General features: G+C 45.2%; 1 protein-coding gene across 2 annotated transcripts in view; it reads left to right on the top strand.

The window, feature by feature from the left end:
• The window catches only part of cenpp (centromere protein P), a 186,795-nt gene that overhangs the window by 3,587 nt on the left and 164,967 nt on the right, over positions 1-18,241 (top strand). For both annotated transcript variants that reach the window (XM_060911029.1, XM_060911028.1), the window contains exon 5: positions 5,427-5,515. In XM_060911029.1, the coding sequence (XP_060767012.1) occupies positions 5,427-5,515 (89 nt within the window). The remainder of the gene's footprint in view (positions 1-5,426; positions 5,516-18,241) is intronic.

The following is an 18,241-nucleotide window of genomic DNA, read 5'->3' as shown; positions in this document are numbered from 1 at the left end:
TGTATTTAATATTGAATTGTAGGCTTTATGTCTCTAGGATGTGTAGAAAGTTTCCAAGTAGAAGACAATTTAAAAAATTAAAACTGAATTAACCACCATAATGGGATGATATGCTGGACTGCAATTCAGTTCAGCTGAGTTGAATTCAGTACAAAACTCTTTACCTGGTAGGACGGAGTCTGGTCTTATCGGCTGCAGGTTTTTACTCCAGTCAAATAGGAGCCACAACCAACAGGCTGAAGACCAAATTCAGCTGATTAAACAAATGGCTTCTGTTTGATTTGGAACAAAAACCTGCAGCCATATTGGCCCTTTGCAGATAAAATTAGAGACCTCTGTGATTGGGGTAATTATGGAATCATTTGATATTAAACACTCAACATAAACAAACATAATACACAAGACAACCAATATGGCATAGTAATACTCCTGCAATCTAATCCAAAAGATTTTAAGGAATAAATAAAGGGAGAAAAAGAATTTTTGGTTGCTTAACATATACAAGGATGCTAGATAAAAGAGATGCGTTATTTATCTATGAAGCACAATTGCATTTTCAGATCAGTACACAACACAGTGAACAAGAACGTGATTTATGTAAATAGCAAGCAATTAGGAATAACCACTTAATAGGTAAGAGAATAGAATAGATACAAAAACAAACCCGTTGCATAAAACTAGAGGTGGACAGTAACAAAGTACATTTAGTTGAGTACTGTACTTAAATACACTTTTTGAGTACTTAAGTTTTTTTTTTTTGAAACTTATGACTTTAACTTGGGGCGGCATGGTGGTGTAGTGGTTAGCGCTGTCACCTCACAGCAAGAAGGTCTGGGTTCGAGCCCCGTGGCCGACGGAGGCCTTTCTGTGTGGAGTTTGCATGTTCTCCCCGTGTCCGTGTGGGTTTCCTCCGGGTGCTCCGGTTTCCCCCACAGTCCAAAGACATGCAGGTTAGGTTAACTGGTGACTCTAAATTGGCCGTAGGTGTGAATGTGAGTGTGAATGGTTGTCTGTGTCTATGTGTCAGCCCTGTGATGACCTGGCAACTTGTGCAGGGTGTACCCCGCCTTTCGCCCGTAGTCAGCTGGGATAGGCTCCAGCTTGCCTGCGACCCTGTAGAACAGGATAAAGCGGCTACAGATAATGAGATGAGATGAATTTAACTTCACTACATTTGAAAGACAAATATCATACTTTTCACTCTACTACATTTTTATCAAGGTCCTTGTTACTCGTTACTATGAAGCGGCTTTGAAAGTGGATGTTTTTTATTTTACAACCCCAATTCCAAAAAAGTTGGGACAAAGTACAAATTGTGAAGAAAAACGGAATGCAATAATTTACAAATCTCAAAAACTGATATTGTATTCACAATAGAACACAGACAACATATCAAATGTTGAAAGTGAGACATTTTGAAATTTCATGCCAAATATTGGCTCATTTGAAATTTCATGACAGCAACGCATCTCAAAAAAGTTGGGACAGGGGCAATAAGAGGCTGGAAAAGTTAAAGGTACAAAAAAGGAACAGCTGGAGGACCAAATTGCAACTCATTAGGTCAATTGGCAATCGGTCATTAACATGACTGGGTATAAAAAGAGCATCTTGGAGTGGCAGCGGCTCTCAGAAGTAAAGATGGGAAGAGGATCACCAATCCCCCTAATTCTGCGCCAACAAATAGTGGAGCAATATCAGAAAGGAGTTTGACAGTGTAGAATTGCAAAGAGTTTGAACATATCATCATCTACAGTGCATAATATCATGAAAAGATTCAGAGAATCTGGAAGAATCTCTGTGCGTAAGGGTCAAGGCCGGAAAACCATACTGGGTGCCCGTGATCTTCGGGCCCTTAGACGGCACTGCATCACATACAGGCATGCTTCTGTATTGGAAATCACAAAATGGGCTCAGGAATATTTCCAGAGAACATTATCTGTGAACACAATTCACCATGCCATCCGCCGTTGCCAGCTAAAACTCTATAGTTCAAAGAAGAAGCCGGATCTAAACATGATCCAGAAGCGGAGACGTCTTCTCTGGGCCAAGGCTCATTTAAAATGGACTGTGGCAAAGTGGAAAGCTGTTCTGTGGTCAGACGAATCAAAATTTGAAGTTCTTTATGGAACTCGGGGACGCCGTGTCATTCGGACTAAAGAGGAGAAAGACGACCTAAGTTGTTATCAGCGCTCAGTTCAGAAGCCTGCATCTCTGATGGTATGGGGTTGCATTAGTGCGTGTGGCATGGGCAGCTTACACATCTGGAAAGACACCATCAATGCTGAAAGGTATATCCAGGTTCTAGAGCAACATATGCTCCCATCCAGACGACGTTTCTTTCAGGGAAGACCTTGCATTTTCCAACATGACAATGCCAAACCACATACTGCATCAATTACAGCATCATGGCTGCGTAGAAGAAGGGTCCGGGTACTGAACTGGCCAGCCTGCAGTCCAGATCTTTCACCCATAGAAAACATTTGGCGCATCATAAAACGGAAGATATGACAAAAAAGACCTTAGACAGTTGAGCAACTAGAATCCTACATTAGACAAGAATGGGTTAACATTCCTATCCCTAAACTTGAGCAACTTGTCTCCTCAGTCCCCAGACGTTTACAGACTGTTGTAAAGAGAAAAGGGGATGTCTCACAGTGGTAAACATGGCCTTGTCCCAACTTTTTTGAGATGTGTTGTTGTCATGAAATTTAAAATCACCTAATTTTTCTCTTTAAATGATACATTTTCTCAGTTTAAAGATTTGATATGTCATCTATGTTCTATTCTGAATAAAATATGGAATTTTGAAACTTCCACATCATTGCATTCCGTTTTTATTTACAATTTGTACTTTGTCCCAACTTTTTTGGAATCGGGGCTGTATTTTCTAAAACGCGATTGGTTTTTTTCTCAGGTGACACTGAGGCAGTCGATCAGTAATCACTAGGGTCACGTCACATCCATAGACTGGATAAAACCAAGTTCAATGATTTCTCAGTGGCATTATTTGAACACGATCAGTTGATGGCAGAATGGAAGGAGGCGGTTCTTCTGGGGAATGCATGCACCCATGGCTTTACCTAGAGCCCAAGTTTCAGTTTTCTGAAAGGATTAAAGATTAATTTCGTTTTAAATGTTTGCTTTGTTTGTCCAAAACGAACCACATCACGGCCTACAAAAACTCACCGTCCAACCTGCGGAAGCATATTGAGGTCTGTAAAAGTTTTATTCCAAGAGAAAGCTTGCAACAAAGTTGTCTGTGCTTTTAGAGCTAGCGATAATGTTGCAAACGTAGCTATGCAGTCTGGTTAGTCAAATGACTTTCTATGGATTTGCCCACCAAGTTGCTGTAGCCCTGTCCACGGCTAATGTTTACACGTAGCTAATTAACTTGGACACTGTTAGTTAGCATGTAAAAACGGAGTTACGCTAACATGAATAACGTTAACTTATCTGAAGTCCTGTCAGAAATCTGTTTTAGCATAATGTTGCCAAATGTAGAAATCTTTCTTTTCTAGTAATGTTAGATACCCAATATGATTTCGAGTTTGAAAAGAGTTTGCTAGAAGTCAGGTAGAGTTTCACTGACTAGCTAGCTTAATGTTAAACTACCATAATGGCACAGCATGCGTTCATTTTGTGAATTCACATTTTTGTCTTTGGTATCGGTGTTAGGTTTTGTCAGTGTTGTGACAATAATACAACGATGCGTTGACAGAAAATGTACTTTTAATACTTCAGTATTTTTAAAAGCAAGTACCGTACTTCAGTACTTTAACTGAAGTAAAAATTTGACTGGACAACTTTCACTTGTATCGGAGTAACATTTAACCAGTGGGATCTGTACATTGACTTAAGTAATGAAGTTGGGTACTTTGTCCACCTCTGCATAAAGCTAAATTAAAATGTGCCTGATTAAAAAATTTGCGCAAATGAGAAGTCATGGAAAGTTTTATCGGCTCAGACGTCAACAATTAAGCATATGATGTACATGTGCAGTAGGTCTTTCATTCATGCTTATTCGTGTTGTGTATGCACGGATTGTCCAGTGACAGGCGCTAGAGCTGTGCAGTAAGTCGCCAATAAGTGTGTGTTGTAGCAGTGAACAACAGTCTTATTTCGTAAATATGTTGGCTGTCAGTTCCTTTTGTTGATTTCTTTTCTTGTATTCCGGCTTCCTGTCCTCAGACTGTGGAGCTAAGAAGCAAGGTAAAGAAAGGAAATGAGGAGGCACAAATAATGAAATGAGAAGCAACCTAGTTTGCTTCCTGCTCCAGTGAAGGCAGATTAGACTACACTTACACTGCAAGGCCAAGTAGTGGTATAAATAAGGGCATTACCCCAACACTTAGTTTATTAGTCACTAACCTTTAAATTGTTTATTACTAGGAATTTTCTCCTATGTAATTATCACTGACATGACAAATTGTCAAAAAGTGGCTGGGAAAGAACCTCAACCTCCATTTCTTATGTGAAATAGCTGTTCTGAGCACTAGAGGGCAATTAAACACCACCATCTACATTAAGGGCTGTCACGCTGGGTACGTTTTATTAATGATGTGCCATGTTCAATCAGTGTTTTGTAATCAGTTTTCTTGTAGATATACACCAAAGACAGGTAGGTTTGTGGATGATATTTCATGATGTTAAATTTCTTGAAGCTGGCATCTCCATGATGTCAGTGTTTGACTGCTATGTAATTGGATGTAAACCACACCAGCAGAAAGGTTAGGTGAATTAACAAATTCACATAATATACATTGCACATCAGATCTCATCTCATTATCTCTAGCCGCTTTATCCTGTCCTACAGGGTCGCAGGCAAGCTGGAGCCTATCCCAGCTGACTATGGGTGAAAGGCGGGGTACACCCTGGACAAGTCGCCAGGTCATCACAGGGCTGACACATAGACACAGACAATCATTCACACTCACATTCACACCTACGGTCAATTTAGAGTCACCAGTTAACCTAACCTGCATGTCTTTGGACTGTGGGGGAAACCGGAGCACCCGGAGGAAACCCACGCGGACACGGGGAGAACATGCAAACTCCGCACAGAAAGGCCCTCGCCGGCCACGGGGCTCGAACCCGGACCTTCTTGCTGTGAGGCAACAGGGCTAACCACTACACCACCGTGCCGCCTGCACATCAGATGATTATTATTATTACTTTATTTTATTGGCGCTAAATACAGTGCTTATTAAATGCATTTTTGTCATAACTGACCACTGATTTTACTTATTTCACGTAGAAATATTTTCCAACGAGCCACATTTTTTCCTGTCTCCCACCTCTCTGTACCTTTCTGTTTATGATTGCTTGGTTTTAGTGTATTAGGAGTTGCAAAGAATGATCACTTCAGAACCATCTGTTCAGTTATGAAGAACTGTACATTTTAATTAATGGCATGTTTGTTTGTGCAGGACGGTGAAACCATCCTGACAAAAGTGACTGACCTCAACATTATATCGGATGGAGCAGAGTTTAAAGACTTGTGTGGCTTTCTGTCAAGGTAGGTCAAATCACTGTTTACTGCAAGATGTAAAGAGCTAGGCTTATTCTATAGGACTCTTACTCTGCATTCACATGAGCAAACATGCCCATGTTTCTTGTAGTTGGGCACCACTGCTGCTTGTGGGCATGCAGTGTCCAGAGGTCTCATTTATCCACCGTGAATATGAATATTTTTGTGCGTAAACCATGTATATGCACGTTTATATGCAAAGAATGTGATTTATCCCATTTATCTTGAGCATGATGGGTGCATATTTACGTACACACTCCTGACATTGTCTATAAATGACCTTTAGTGTTAGAAAAGCGTCATCATGGGTAAACTGGTTATAAGGAGCTCCTATCCCACTTATTGTCAATATCAACATAATTGACAGAGTAATTACTGATTTTGTTGCTCACACGGTGCAGACAGGTGCCACAGCTGAAATGTAATGAATCAGGGTGAATCTAAATATTGACTGAGGGAATGATGAGTGGCTCATCAATCCGTTTAGATCTCCTATTCTTTGGTTTTTAGCCGTGGGCACATTTCAGAGAGAAACTAGAGACAGACCTGGCATTTCCCAACCAGCTATGAGCCAAATATTGACATGTATTACATATTCATATCACTTACTCTGCAATACATTTCAGAAAAAAAAACATCAGCAGAAGATCAAATACAGTTTGAATGAAGTCATGCTGCTTGTTGCTGTTGTGGGAATTGAGACTTTATGGCATTTCATAGAAAAAAAAACGAACCTGTTATTTTTTTCACTTGCTAGTGTGAATGCAGTGCGAGTTATGCTGCTTTTTAAATAACCTCATTTGCGCAAGTGCAACTTTCATCTTCAAGCGCCTTTCCAGTTTGTCCTAAGGTGTGATGATTCTTCAAGATATTTTGGTATAGGTTACAAAGGCTCATTTTTCATTGCTCTGATGGTTAGGAGGGGTGAAACAGAATGTTAGTTCCATATGTAATTGTGGGTCTGTGAACAGTGATCCAGAGTAATGTCCGTATGACAAAGATATGTATACCACAGTTAGATACTTAAATTGTAGAATAGTTTCTAAAGATATTCTGTTTTGAAACTCTACAAACAGTAAACCAGCAGAACTGTGAGATTCTGAGATACTCGACAACAGCAATATTTATATATACCATGTTCACAATTATTAGGCAAGTGAGTACTCTGACCCTACCATTATTTCTATGCATATTTTGCAACCCCGAGTTATAATGCTAATTGGATTTAAGCATTCTCAACTGTTATTTATTTGTGTAATGAGGAAGGGTGTGGAATATTTGGCTCATTAAGGTGTGCATAATTTTTCGGCAGCTTCTTTATCTCAGGCAGAATGGGCCAAAAAAGAGATTTAACAGACACTGAAAAGACAAATTATGCCTATCGGAGGGATGTAGCACTCTTGAAATAGCTAAACTATTGAAACGTGATCACAGAACAGTCAAACGTTTTGTTGCAAATAGTCAACAGGGTCCCAAAAAATGTGTGGAAAAGAAAAGATGCAAATTAACTGCAAAAGACTTGAGAAGGATTAAACATGAAGCTACCAGGAACCCATTATCCTCCAGTGCCACCATATTCCAGAACTGCAATCTACCTGGAGTGTCCAGAAGTACAAGGTGTTTGGTGCTGAGAGACATGGCCAAGGTAAGAAAGGCTGAAACACGACCACCACTAAACAAGACTCAAGTTGAAACGTCATGATTGGGCCAAGAAATATCTGAAGACAGATTTTTCAAAGGTTTTATGGATGGATGGAAATGAGTGACTGACTCTTGATGGACCAAATGGATGGGCCCATGGCTGGATAACTAATGAACACAACACCACTTCGACTCAGATGCCAGTAAGATGGAGGAGGGGTACTGGTATGGGCTGCTATTGTTAAGGATGAGCTAGTTGGACCATTTCGGGTTGAAGATGGACTTAAGGCCAATTTATGCTGACAACCCAGTCCTCGCAGATGGCGTCGCAGACAGTGTCTGCGTAGCCCCCCCACCTCTGCAGACGCTCTGCGCGCACCTCCCAAAAATTGTGACCACCGCAGAAGCCTCGCAGACAAGAGGGCTCTGATTGGTCCACTCTACCCGCTGTACACGCACTTCCGCTTCCCTACTTTCCCGGTTTGTTTTGTTTTCACGACCGGCATTTTTAAAAACACGAGCGAAGATGGAGCAGCACGAAGAGCGGTTGACTGAGGAAGTACGTACATCTATACGACTCCAGTTCTAGTCATTATAAAAAAAAAAGTTCTAGTCATTATAAGTAACTGGAGGATAAACACTCCACTAACCACACCCACCAACTACTCCTAGCGACTTCGCGCCCCCTTGCGTTGTGCCAGTGAATAACGTCGCGCACGCCTATTCCCCCGCTCAACAATAAATTACAACTGTCTGCGAAAAGCTATCTGCGAAAGCCTTGTCGCAAGAGCATGCAGAGGCCTTTAAAATCAACTCCCAAACCTACTGCCAGTTTCTAGAAGATACATTCTTCAAACAGTGGTGCAGGAAGACGTCTGCCTCAAGAAGGCCATGATTTTTATGCAGGACAGTGGACCATCACGTGCATCACATCCAAGTACTCCACTGCTTGGCGAGCCAGCAAAGGCCTTAAAGTGCATATCACGGGTAAATTCAGGAGCAAGATCAATGTAATTCTCCTATTTTATATTAAACTTTGGTCAAATATCTGTCACATTTTGTGCAATCTTTTACCTTGTGCAATACCAGAAGAATTCAGTTGAAATCAAGCCATTTGAGGCAAATTGGTCCGCCTCTGAAAAAACTTGCCATTTGGATTTCCCAGGAAACATTGATTTTTGTGACGTCGCGTGCAGGACGCCTCCCTCTGAATCCTACGTCAGCGCTAGTTTGTTTATGAGAAAACGACCTGGTGGTTTTCTGCAAATTTCTTCAACGTTATCGCGTAATTATTAAAATGTTTAACAGATGTATCGTAGGAGGGTGTAACAACACCAATCTTGATGGGATTAGTACTCCTCGTTTTCCAAAAGACCGGACAATGAGAGAGAAATGGGAGCGCTTGGTCTACACAGGCTGTGCACTGAAACTGTGCAAGCTCGCGCAGCCTGCTGGCGCTTCCACAGGTAACATCACGAATCTGGCTCCAGAGTCCCTTGGGATTTTTCCAGACGCGTTTTTGTTTTTTTCTGCTGTAGACAGATGGCCTTGTGCAAAATTACCCTTCTGGATGAGTGTGTAAAGGGACATACTTTCATATAAAAAAAAATGAAATTGGTTCAGAATATGCACTTTAAAGATGACAGAGTAATGACACGGCCCCCTTCCTCACCTGACTTAAACCATATTGAGAACTTGTGGGCCCTTCTTAAACATGAGATTTACAGTGAGGGAAGACAATACACCACTCTGAACAGCATTTGGGAGGCTGTGGTTGCTGCTGTACAAAAACTTGATCATCAACAAATCAGAAAACTAACAGACTCCATGGATGGAAGGCTCATGGGAGTTATTGAAAAGAAGGGTGGCTATATTGGTTGCTGAATATTTCTGAAATGCCAAAAGTGTTTTATGTTAATTCTGAGTTGTTTATTTGTTACACGTACTCTAAACAAGTGAAATGGGAAAATTTTAGCTTTTCATTTAGTTGCATAATAATTCTGCACGGGCGGCACGGTGGTGTAGTGGTTAGCGCTGTTGCCTCACAGCAAGAAGGTCCGGGTTCGAGCCCCGTGGCTGGCGAGGGCCTTTCTGTGTGGAGTTTGCATGTTCTCCCCATGTCCGCGTGGGTTTCCTCCAGGTGCTCCGGTTTCCCCCACAGTCCAAAGACATGCAGGTTAGGTTAACTGGTGACTCTAAATTGACTGTAGGTGTGAACGTGAGTGTGAATAGTTGTCTGTGTCTATGTGTCAGCCCTGTAATGACCTGGCGACTTGTCCAGGGTGTACCCCGCCTTTCACCCGTAGTCAGCTGGGATAGGCTCCAGCTTGCCTGCGACCCTGTAGAACAGGATAAAGCAGCTAGAGATAATGAGATGAGATAATTCTGCACACTAAATGTTGCCTAACAATTGTGCACACTTGTATATTCCCCTGAGAAAGCCTAAACTCCCTTTTCCTTTGTTAAACATTTGGGTTTTAGGTTTATTAACTGTAATAGTTCTGACATAGGGCGGAGCACAGAGGACGGCAGGACAGAGATCAGGTTCGTACACGGGGTTTTATTGCCACACTTTTCAGTCTAACAATATTTTATTCTCTAACAATATTTTATTCTCAAACAATAGAGACACACACGAGCGGCGTCTGGTTCAGGGATGATCTCCTCTGCTCTCGCTCTCCCTCCTTAAATAGGGCGCGGTCACTGGGAAGATACAGACAAACACAGGTTAATTGCCGTCAGGTGTAGTGATTCTGCCACTTACCTTCCCTGACTCCGCCCTCCTGTCACAGACCGGTGCTTGACCACGCCCCCGCTGCCACATACCCCCACTGCCCGACTCAGGCCGGGCAGCTGTCTGGCCTGCAGTCGACCCCCCCCCCCCCCCCCCCCCCCCGACAGGAGAGGAAGTCCGTCACGACCATCTGCGCCCCTGGCCTGTGGACCACCTTAAAGTTGAAGGGTTGGAGTGCCAGATACCAACGGGTGATCTGCGCGTTGGCATCTTTCATGCGGTGGAGCCACTGGAGGGGCGCGTGGTCCGAACAGAGGGTGAACGGGCGCCCCAGCAGGTAGTAACGGAGGGCGAGGACCACCCACTTGATTGCCAGACACTCCTTTTCAATGGTGCTGTAGCGCCCCTCACGCACTGACAGCTTCCTACTGATGTAGAGGACGGGGCGGTCCTCCCCCTCCTGGGACAAAACTGCCCCCAGCCCTCTGTCCGACGCATCGGTCTGCAACACAAAGGGGAGAGAAAAGTCAGGGAAGTGTAGAAGTGACCCCCCACACAGTGCAGCCTTTACCTCTGAAAAAGCCCGCTGGCATTGCTCCGTCCACTGGACCGGATCTGGGGCCCCCTTTTTAGTGAGATCAGTCAGTGGGCTGGTGATGTCCGAATAATTAGGTATAAACCTACGGTAATAGCCAGCCAGCCCCAGGAACTGTCTCACCCCCTTTTTGGTCTTGCGCCTCGGGCAGGCCGCAATCGCTGCCGTCTTATTAATTTGGGGACGCACCTGCCCGTTGCCCAAGTGGAAGCCCAGATACCGTGCTTCCACAAGCCCAATCGCACACTTCTTTGGGTTGGCTGTGAGCCCCGTTCGCCTCAGCGACCTCAGGACGGCCCTCAGATGTTCAAGGTGCCACGGCCAGTCATGACTATAGATGATGATATTATCTAGATACGCAGCCGCATACGTGGCGTGGGGACGGAGGACTCTATCCATCAGCCGCTGAAACGTAGCGGGTGCCCCAAACAGCCCAAATGGAAGGGTGACGAATTGGTGTAACCCAAACGGTGTGGAAAAGGCCGTTTTTTCTCGGGATAGGGGAGTCAAGGGGATCTGCCAATATCCCTTCGTCAAATCCAGTGTCGAATAAAAGCGAGCAGTGCCAAGTCGATCGAGCAACTCATCAATACGAGGCATTGGGTACGCATTGAATTTAGACACCGCGTTGACTTTTCTGTAGTCCACAAAGAACTGGACCGACCCGTCGTCGGCCTTGGGTACCAAGACCACCGGGCTGCTCCAGTCACTGTGGGACTCCTCGACGATGCCCATTTTGAGCATGGTCTCAAGTTCTTCCCAAACCACCTTTTTTTTTTTTTTTTTTTTTTTGTGTTCGGGTAGTCTGTAAGGACGGCTACGCACTACTACCCCCAGGGGCGTCTCTATGTGGTGCTCTATGAGGTTAGTGTGACCGGGCAGGGGCGAGAACACATCCGAAAACTCGGTCTGCAACTGAGCGACCTCCGTGAGTTGGGTTGGGGAGAGGTGGTCTCCACAGGGGACCGGAGAGGTACGTGATGTCAATGCCCCTTTTTGAACCTCTGGCCCCAGCTCCGCCTTCTCCGGAACCACCGACACCAACGCCACGGGGACCTCCTCATTCCAGAGTTTAAGCAGATTGAGGTGGTAAATCTGTAGCGCCCCACCCCTGTCCGTTCGCCTTACCTCATAGTCGACGTCCCCGACTCGCCATGTGACCTCAAAGGGTCCTTGCCACTTGGCGATCAATTTGGAGCTCGATGTGGGCAACAGTACGAGTACCTTATCTCCCGGTGTGAACTCTCTAAGGCGCGTACCCTTGTTGCACAGGTGGGTTTGCCGTTCTTGGGCCTGCCGCAAATTCTCCTGGGTTAGGTGGGTGAGCGTGTGGAGTTTTGCGCGCAGGTCCATAACGTATTGAATTTCGTTCTTACTTTGTGAAGGTCCCTCCTCCCAATTTTCCCACAGCACGTCTAGAATGCCGCGCGGCTTACGCCCATATAATAATTCGAACGGGGAGAACCCCGTGGAGGCTTGGGGAACCTTTCGCACTGAAAACAACAAGGGCTCGAGCCACTTATCCCAATTACGTGCGTCCTCACTTACGACTTTTTTAATGATATTTTTGAGGGTGCGGTTGAACCGTTCCACTAAACCGTTCGTTTGTGGGTGATACACGCTGGTGTGGATCGGCTTAATCCCCAATAACGCATACAGTTCGCGCAGTGTCCGTGACACAAATGTGGTGCCTTGATCAGTTAGAATCTCTTTCGGGATTCCAACTTGGGAGATAACGCGGAAGAGCGCCTCCGCAATACTGCGTGCTGAGATATTGTGCAGAGGCACTGCTTCCGGGTATCGCGTTGCATAGTCCACCAGAACTAATATAAAGTGGTACCCTCATGCTGACCGATCTAATGGCCCGACGAGATCCATCCCAATCCTTTCGAACGGGGTCTCGGTTAATGGTTGAGGGCGCAAAGGCGCTTTTGGAATGGCCGCTGGATTTACTAACTGGCATTCGCGGCATGCCGTACACCACCTACGAACATTGCCGCGAATCCCCGGCCAATAGAATCGGGCCATTATTCGGGCTAGTGTCTTTTTTTTTTTTTTTAAGAATTTTTTTTGGGCTTTTTTCACCTTTATTGGATAGGACAGTGTAGAGACAGGACAGGAAATGAGCGGGAGAGAGAGACAGGGAGGGATCGGGAAATGACCTCGGGTCGGAATCGAACCTGGGTCCCCGGACTTATGGTATGGCGCCTTAGCCACCTGAGCCACGACGCCCCCACGGGCTAGTGTCTTATCCTGCCCTAAGTGTCCAGCCATGGGATTAAAGTGAGCCGCCTGGAATACCAATTCCCGGCAGCTCTTTGGAATTAAAAGTTGCTTGACTCGCTCTTTAGTTTGAGTGTCCTGCGTCACTCGGTATAACCTATCCTTCATAATCGCGAAGTAGGGGGAAGGACGGGGTGGCGTTCGGCTGGAGCGTTTGACCATCGATTACTCTCACTTGGTCAAACGCATGTCGCAGAGTCTTGTCTCGCGATTGTTCTAATGGGAAATCCGTGAGGGATTCCCCAATAGAGAGAGGAGGAGCCGGTGGCTCCTCACTCTGACGGGGAGATGACGTGGACGGCTCTGTGACAGCTGCTCCCGCCAGAGCGACACCGGGACCTCCCCCTGTCAAATAGCAGGACCCACTCTTTACTAAGCGTCCCATTAAATCCCGAAATCCTGGCCAATCAGTCCCCGAAATTAAAGAGTGGGTAAGGCGAGGATTAACCGCCACCTTCACTATAAATTTTTCCCCTCGGAAAAAAATGTGGACCGACACCAAAGGGTAGCTGTGAACGTCCCCGTGCACACACAACACCTTCACCCCCTGTGCTCCCCCCAATGCCTCATTTTGAACCAGACTTTGCTGAATTGAGGTCTGGTTACAACTAGAATCCACCAATGCCTGATATGTATCCCCTTGGATACTCCCCGGTATGCGATACGCTCCGGCCTGATTGAGGGCGGCCTCTGGCGCGTCGGGGATCCGAACCACCGCGCCCACTTCCATTGCCGTGCACTGCTGTTGAAGGTGGCCCGGCTCCCTGCAGCGCCAGCAGACCGGCCCGGGCTTTCCCTCTGCACCGGTATTCTGGGGCTCACTCATCTGAGGTGGGGGAGAGACAGACACAGAAAGGAGAAACTGGAGGGCACCGCGGGTGCGGTGGGCCGGCTGGGGAGGTGCCAGCCTCCGCGGTGGGGGAATGGGGCGAGGACGGGACACAGGAGGAGGGGGAGAGAGAGAAGAGAAGATGCCGTCTGCTGTCCTGCCGCCGGGACAGCCGCCAAATGGTCCTCCGCCAGCTCGACTGCCTGATCCAGCAACGCCGGGCGGTGGCACTGGACCCACTCCGCGGTTCCTGCTGGCAAGCGAGCGATGAACTGTTCCAGCACCACCTGGTCGATGATTCCCTCGGCGTCGCGGTTGTCGGCCCTCAACCACCGCCAGCAGGCGTCCCGGAGCTGCTGGCGAAACGCGAACAGCCGGCTGACTTCCTCCAAGCGCAACGCGCGGAAGCGCTGGCGCTGCTGTTCTGAGGTGCGCCCCACGTGCTGGAGGACGGCCCGGCGGAGGTCCATGTAGGCCAGTCGGCGGGGAGCTGTAGCGCGGCCAGCTTTGCCTTTCCCGTTAGCAGGGGGAGGAGGCGCGCCACGCGCTGCTCTATTGGCCACCCTGAGGCTTCGGCGACTTGCTCGAAGAGCGTGATGAACGCCTCGGGGTCGTTCTGCGGGCCCATCTTGGTGACGGTGAGGGGAGACGGGCCCGCGGTAGGCGCGCTGGTGGACCCCGCCGACGCGAGGAGGTGCCGGAACGCCTCTCGATCTTCTTGTTGGGCCAGCACCAGGGCCTCGAAGCGTCGCTCTTGCTCCTTCCGGAGGGTGACGAGCACCTGGTGCTGGCTTTGCTGGGCCGTGGCGAGGGCGTGGACCAGGTCGGCGAACGGGGAGGACTCCATGGGGCTGATCGGCTGGTGCTCCACTTTTCCCGGGTTTCGGCACCACTGTAATAGTTCTGACGTAGGGCGGAGCACAGAGGACGACAGGACAGAGATCAGGTTCGTACACAGGGGGTTTTATTGCCACACTTTTCAGTCTAACAATATTTTATTCTCTAACAATATTTTATTCTTAAACAATAGAGACACACACGAGCGGCATGTGGTTCAGGGATGATCTCTGCTCTCGCTCTCCCTCCTTAAATAGGGCGCGGTCACTGGGAAGATACAGACAAACACAGGTTAATTGCCGTCAGGTGTAGTGATTCTGCCACTTACCTTCCCTGACTCCGCCCTCCTGTCACAGACCGGCGCTTGACCACGCCCCCGCTGCCACATTAACAATTTGGATTGACTGAGAGCACTGTATTTGTTCAACAATAAAATGAATCCTCAGGAATACAACTTGCCTAATAATTGTGCGTACAGTCTATTAACAGGATCTTTTAAAATGATGGATGATTCACATTCCCTTGTCTGCATCTCTTGAAAGTGCAGACCACAATTCCCACGCTCCTCAGCCTGCAACCTCCAGTCAAGCACCTGTCCTTGCTCATAGTCACCTGATTACTAATGACACTCAGCTGTTTGCAGTCACACTACTAATAAGTACACAATTCCTATTGGACTGCCAAACATACTTTTGTGAATCTCGCTCCAGCATCGTGTCCGTGACCATTCCAAGGTCTTGGTTAGTGTTTGGCTGTAGCCTGTGTCCTATTTACCCATTCAGTCTTGTTTATTTTACGCCTGTTCACTGATTGCTTGACCATTAGCCTGCCTCACATTTCTGATCGCCTCTGCATTTGAATTGTCTGCCATATTGGTTTACATACAACCAGAAAACATGCACTGGCGTGTGTGTCTGCTTCATAACAGAAATAAACTACTGATTCTGTAGGGAAAGCTTAGAAAAGGAAGAGAATTTTATTCAAAATTTTTGTTGATATATTTGAAATCCACAACAAGTAAACCACAACGGGGTAGTGTGATTCCTGAAGATTATTTTCCTGTAACAGGACGTTTTAGCTTTATTCCTCTTGCGCCACACTGATTATTAAAGGTAGACTGCCTTTCAGATTTTCTAAGTAGGTCATGAAAACAATTTTCCCTGACACCCAATTATATTTGTGTAGTGGACTGAAAGCTACTGAATTCAAATCACAGACTTCCAATTTTATGAGTTTTTTTTAATAGAGCAATTAATGTATTTGGGGCCATGTGGCCCTAAATTCTCTATTTTTTCCTGCTTCACCATTACCCAATTAAAGATACTATGTCATGCATCACGTGGTGGGCTTTCCCTGTTCGCGCAAGGCATTGTGGGATACAAATTTGAAACAGGAGAGAAAAATGGAGGACGTCAGTGTGCAAATGAAACGTGAAAGACCGACTACAGTAATGGAAAGCGAGAAAAAAAGACGTTATGTTGTGAAGGAAAGGAAACGCAGGACCAAACTAATAAATATCGGCAGTTAGTGAGCACCTTGGTGTGAACAGCTGTTCGTTTAGCAACAGAATGATGGAACTGTCAGTGCACGGTCAAGGTAAACCTGTAGATGGCAGTAATGCAACACTGTGGATGCCAGCTGCTGTAAAACCCAAAAGAAGGTGGTAAACCTGTGCGTGTGCACACAAACTTCCTCTGTCTGCTTGACTGCACAAGACGAGTGATTTCATGCACATAATTTGCTAAGGAATCCCCTCAAATTAAATAACTTTCCAGCCAAAGAATGGCCTGATATTTTGTGAGATATTACAGAAATAAACATGTATCACAATGACCAAATTTCAGAGGGAACTAAATTTCACCGATTTTATGAAATCGAAAGGCCATCTAGCTTTAATAAACCATCATGCGTTTTAGCCATTCTAGTTGCATTTAATGTTGTAGAACATGTCCAAGTTCTTGGTATCAGTTACATTATAGCAGCTATATACAGTCATTCCCCCAGTAGCCTCTCTTGAAGTTCATAAGAAAAAGAAATGCTACTTTACTTGTCATGATCCTGAGAAACCAGAAAGCGCTATATGCTCTGTCCTGAAGACTTTCCCATGGTGGAAAACTTACTGACTGTTGCAAAGATTGTGTTCTTTGCAGTTTGACTGACTACGGTAACTAGTGTGCCCTCCTGAGTATTAATACTTATTTGTTGCGGTGTATGTTCCTTATACAACTATCTTCCAATTGTTTCTGGTCAGTTGGTGGAAATCTTGGAGCACTTGCATTCCAGTTGGCTCATTTAACAGCTCTGGGTTTGAATTAGTTGTGATTATTGTCTGAAAACATGTTTGGTGCCAATTCAGGGTGCATCATCTGAATCACATCACAAGTTAGAAGTGAGAATGTCAAAGCTCATATGTCTGAGGTTTTGTACGTGTCTGAAAACAGTAAATTGCTTCCAGTAGATTCTGTCGGATGATTTAATGGAATAACTGATATACGGCAAATAGAGATTTTTTTTTTTTTAAATATAACTCTTGCTGAAGTTTTCCATTATTACACTGATCATTTTCAAAGTATTAACCTGTTGAGACATGACTGAAAACAAAAACTTAGTGTCTTAAATATGACCAGCTTCATGGTCTGTGGATGCACATCTGGATCATATTGTCTGGTCTGAGAGTCTGTCCTGGCACTTAGATGTGGAAAAATCCTTCAGACATCATTTTGCACATACGTCTGTACAGACTTTTTTTTTCTTTAAAACCTTTTCAAGAAAGGCTGTTTTGAAATAATTATGATCCGTGTAAAGTTGAGTAGAAGCAGTTTCTGAAAACAGTTGGGATCACAAACATAAGTGATTTTATTTTTGAGATTCACTAAGAGCTGAAGTAATTAGTTTAATAATTTCAGCATGCCACAGTTATTTCAGTTATTTAACCAATTTAAATATGAGCATGTGGCATATTATGTGGATTCCTATAATGTCCAGCTGACCACCCCAAATGTACGCAAATGTTTATATTCATTAAAATTCTATTATTTTTAAATGAAACATTGCAGTAATATGATTCTACTGTGTTTATGAATGGTGGCATTACTAAACCCATCCATCCATTATCTGCTTATCTGGCTGGGGAGGCTGGAGACAATCCCAGCTGACTTTGGATGAGAGGCGGGGTACACCCTGGGCAGGTCACCAATCTATTGCAGGGCTAGCACAGAGAGACATTAACACCTATGGGCAATTTAGAGTAGCTAGTTGACCCAATCTGCATGTCTTTTGGACTGTGTGAGGAAACTGGAGCACCCAGAGGAAACCCACGCAGCCACAAGGAGAACATGCAAACTCCAAGGTTTGAACTTGGAACCTTCTTGCTGTGAGGCAACACTGCTAACTATTGCACCACCATGCCACCACATTACTAAACATGTCCAAGTTTAGCATCTATTCCATAGGAGCAGGTGGGGCAAAAATACTTGTAACCTCTTTTGAGTGACCAACAATTTAGAAAATAATGCTGTCTGACAGATATAAGCCAATGTTCCATTGATTTGCTTGTCTTTCTAGATGTTGCAGTGTACTTACAAACCCATTTATCTCCAAAGAATTATTATTGCACCCACTGGTCAAAACTGGAAACTGCAACAAGCCCTAATAACTTTTTTGCACTATAAAGGGGAATAGAAGCACATTGGGGTTAATGACCAGTCATTGTGGATTGCTTTTTATGCCAAATTGGGTTGGTTTTAAAATACTGTGTAGCCTCCAAGAGCTTGTTTTATAGCAACTAAGTGGAAT

This window comes from Neoarius graeffei, chromosome 26 (assembly GCF_027579695.1).
Source record: "Neoarius graeffei isolate fNeoGra1 chromosome 26, fNeoGra1.pri, whole genome shotgun sequence".
Classification (NCBI taxonomy): domain Eukaryota; kingdom Metazoa; phylum Chordata; class Actinopteri; order Siluriformes; family Ariidae; genus Neoarius; species Neoarius graeffei.
This window is presented reverse-complemented; position numbering and strand designations above follow the sequence as displayed.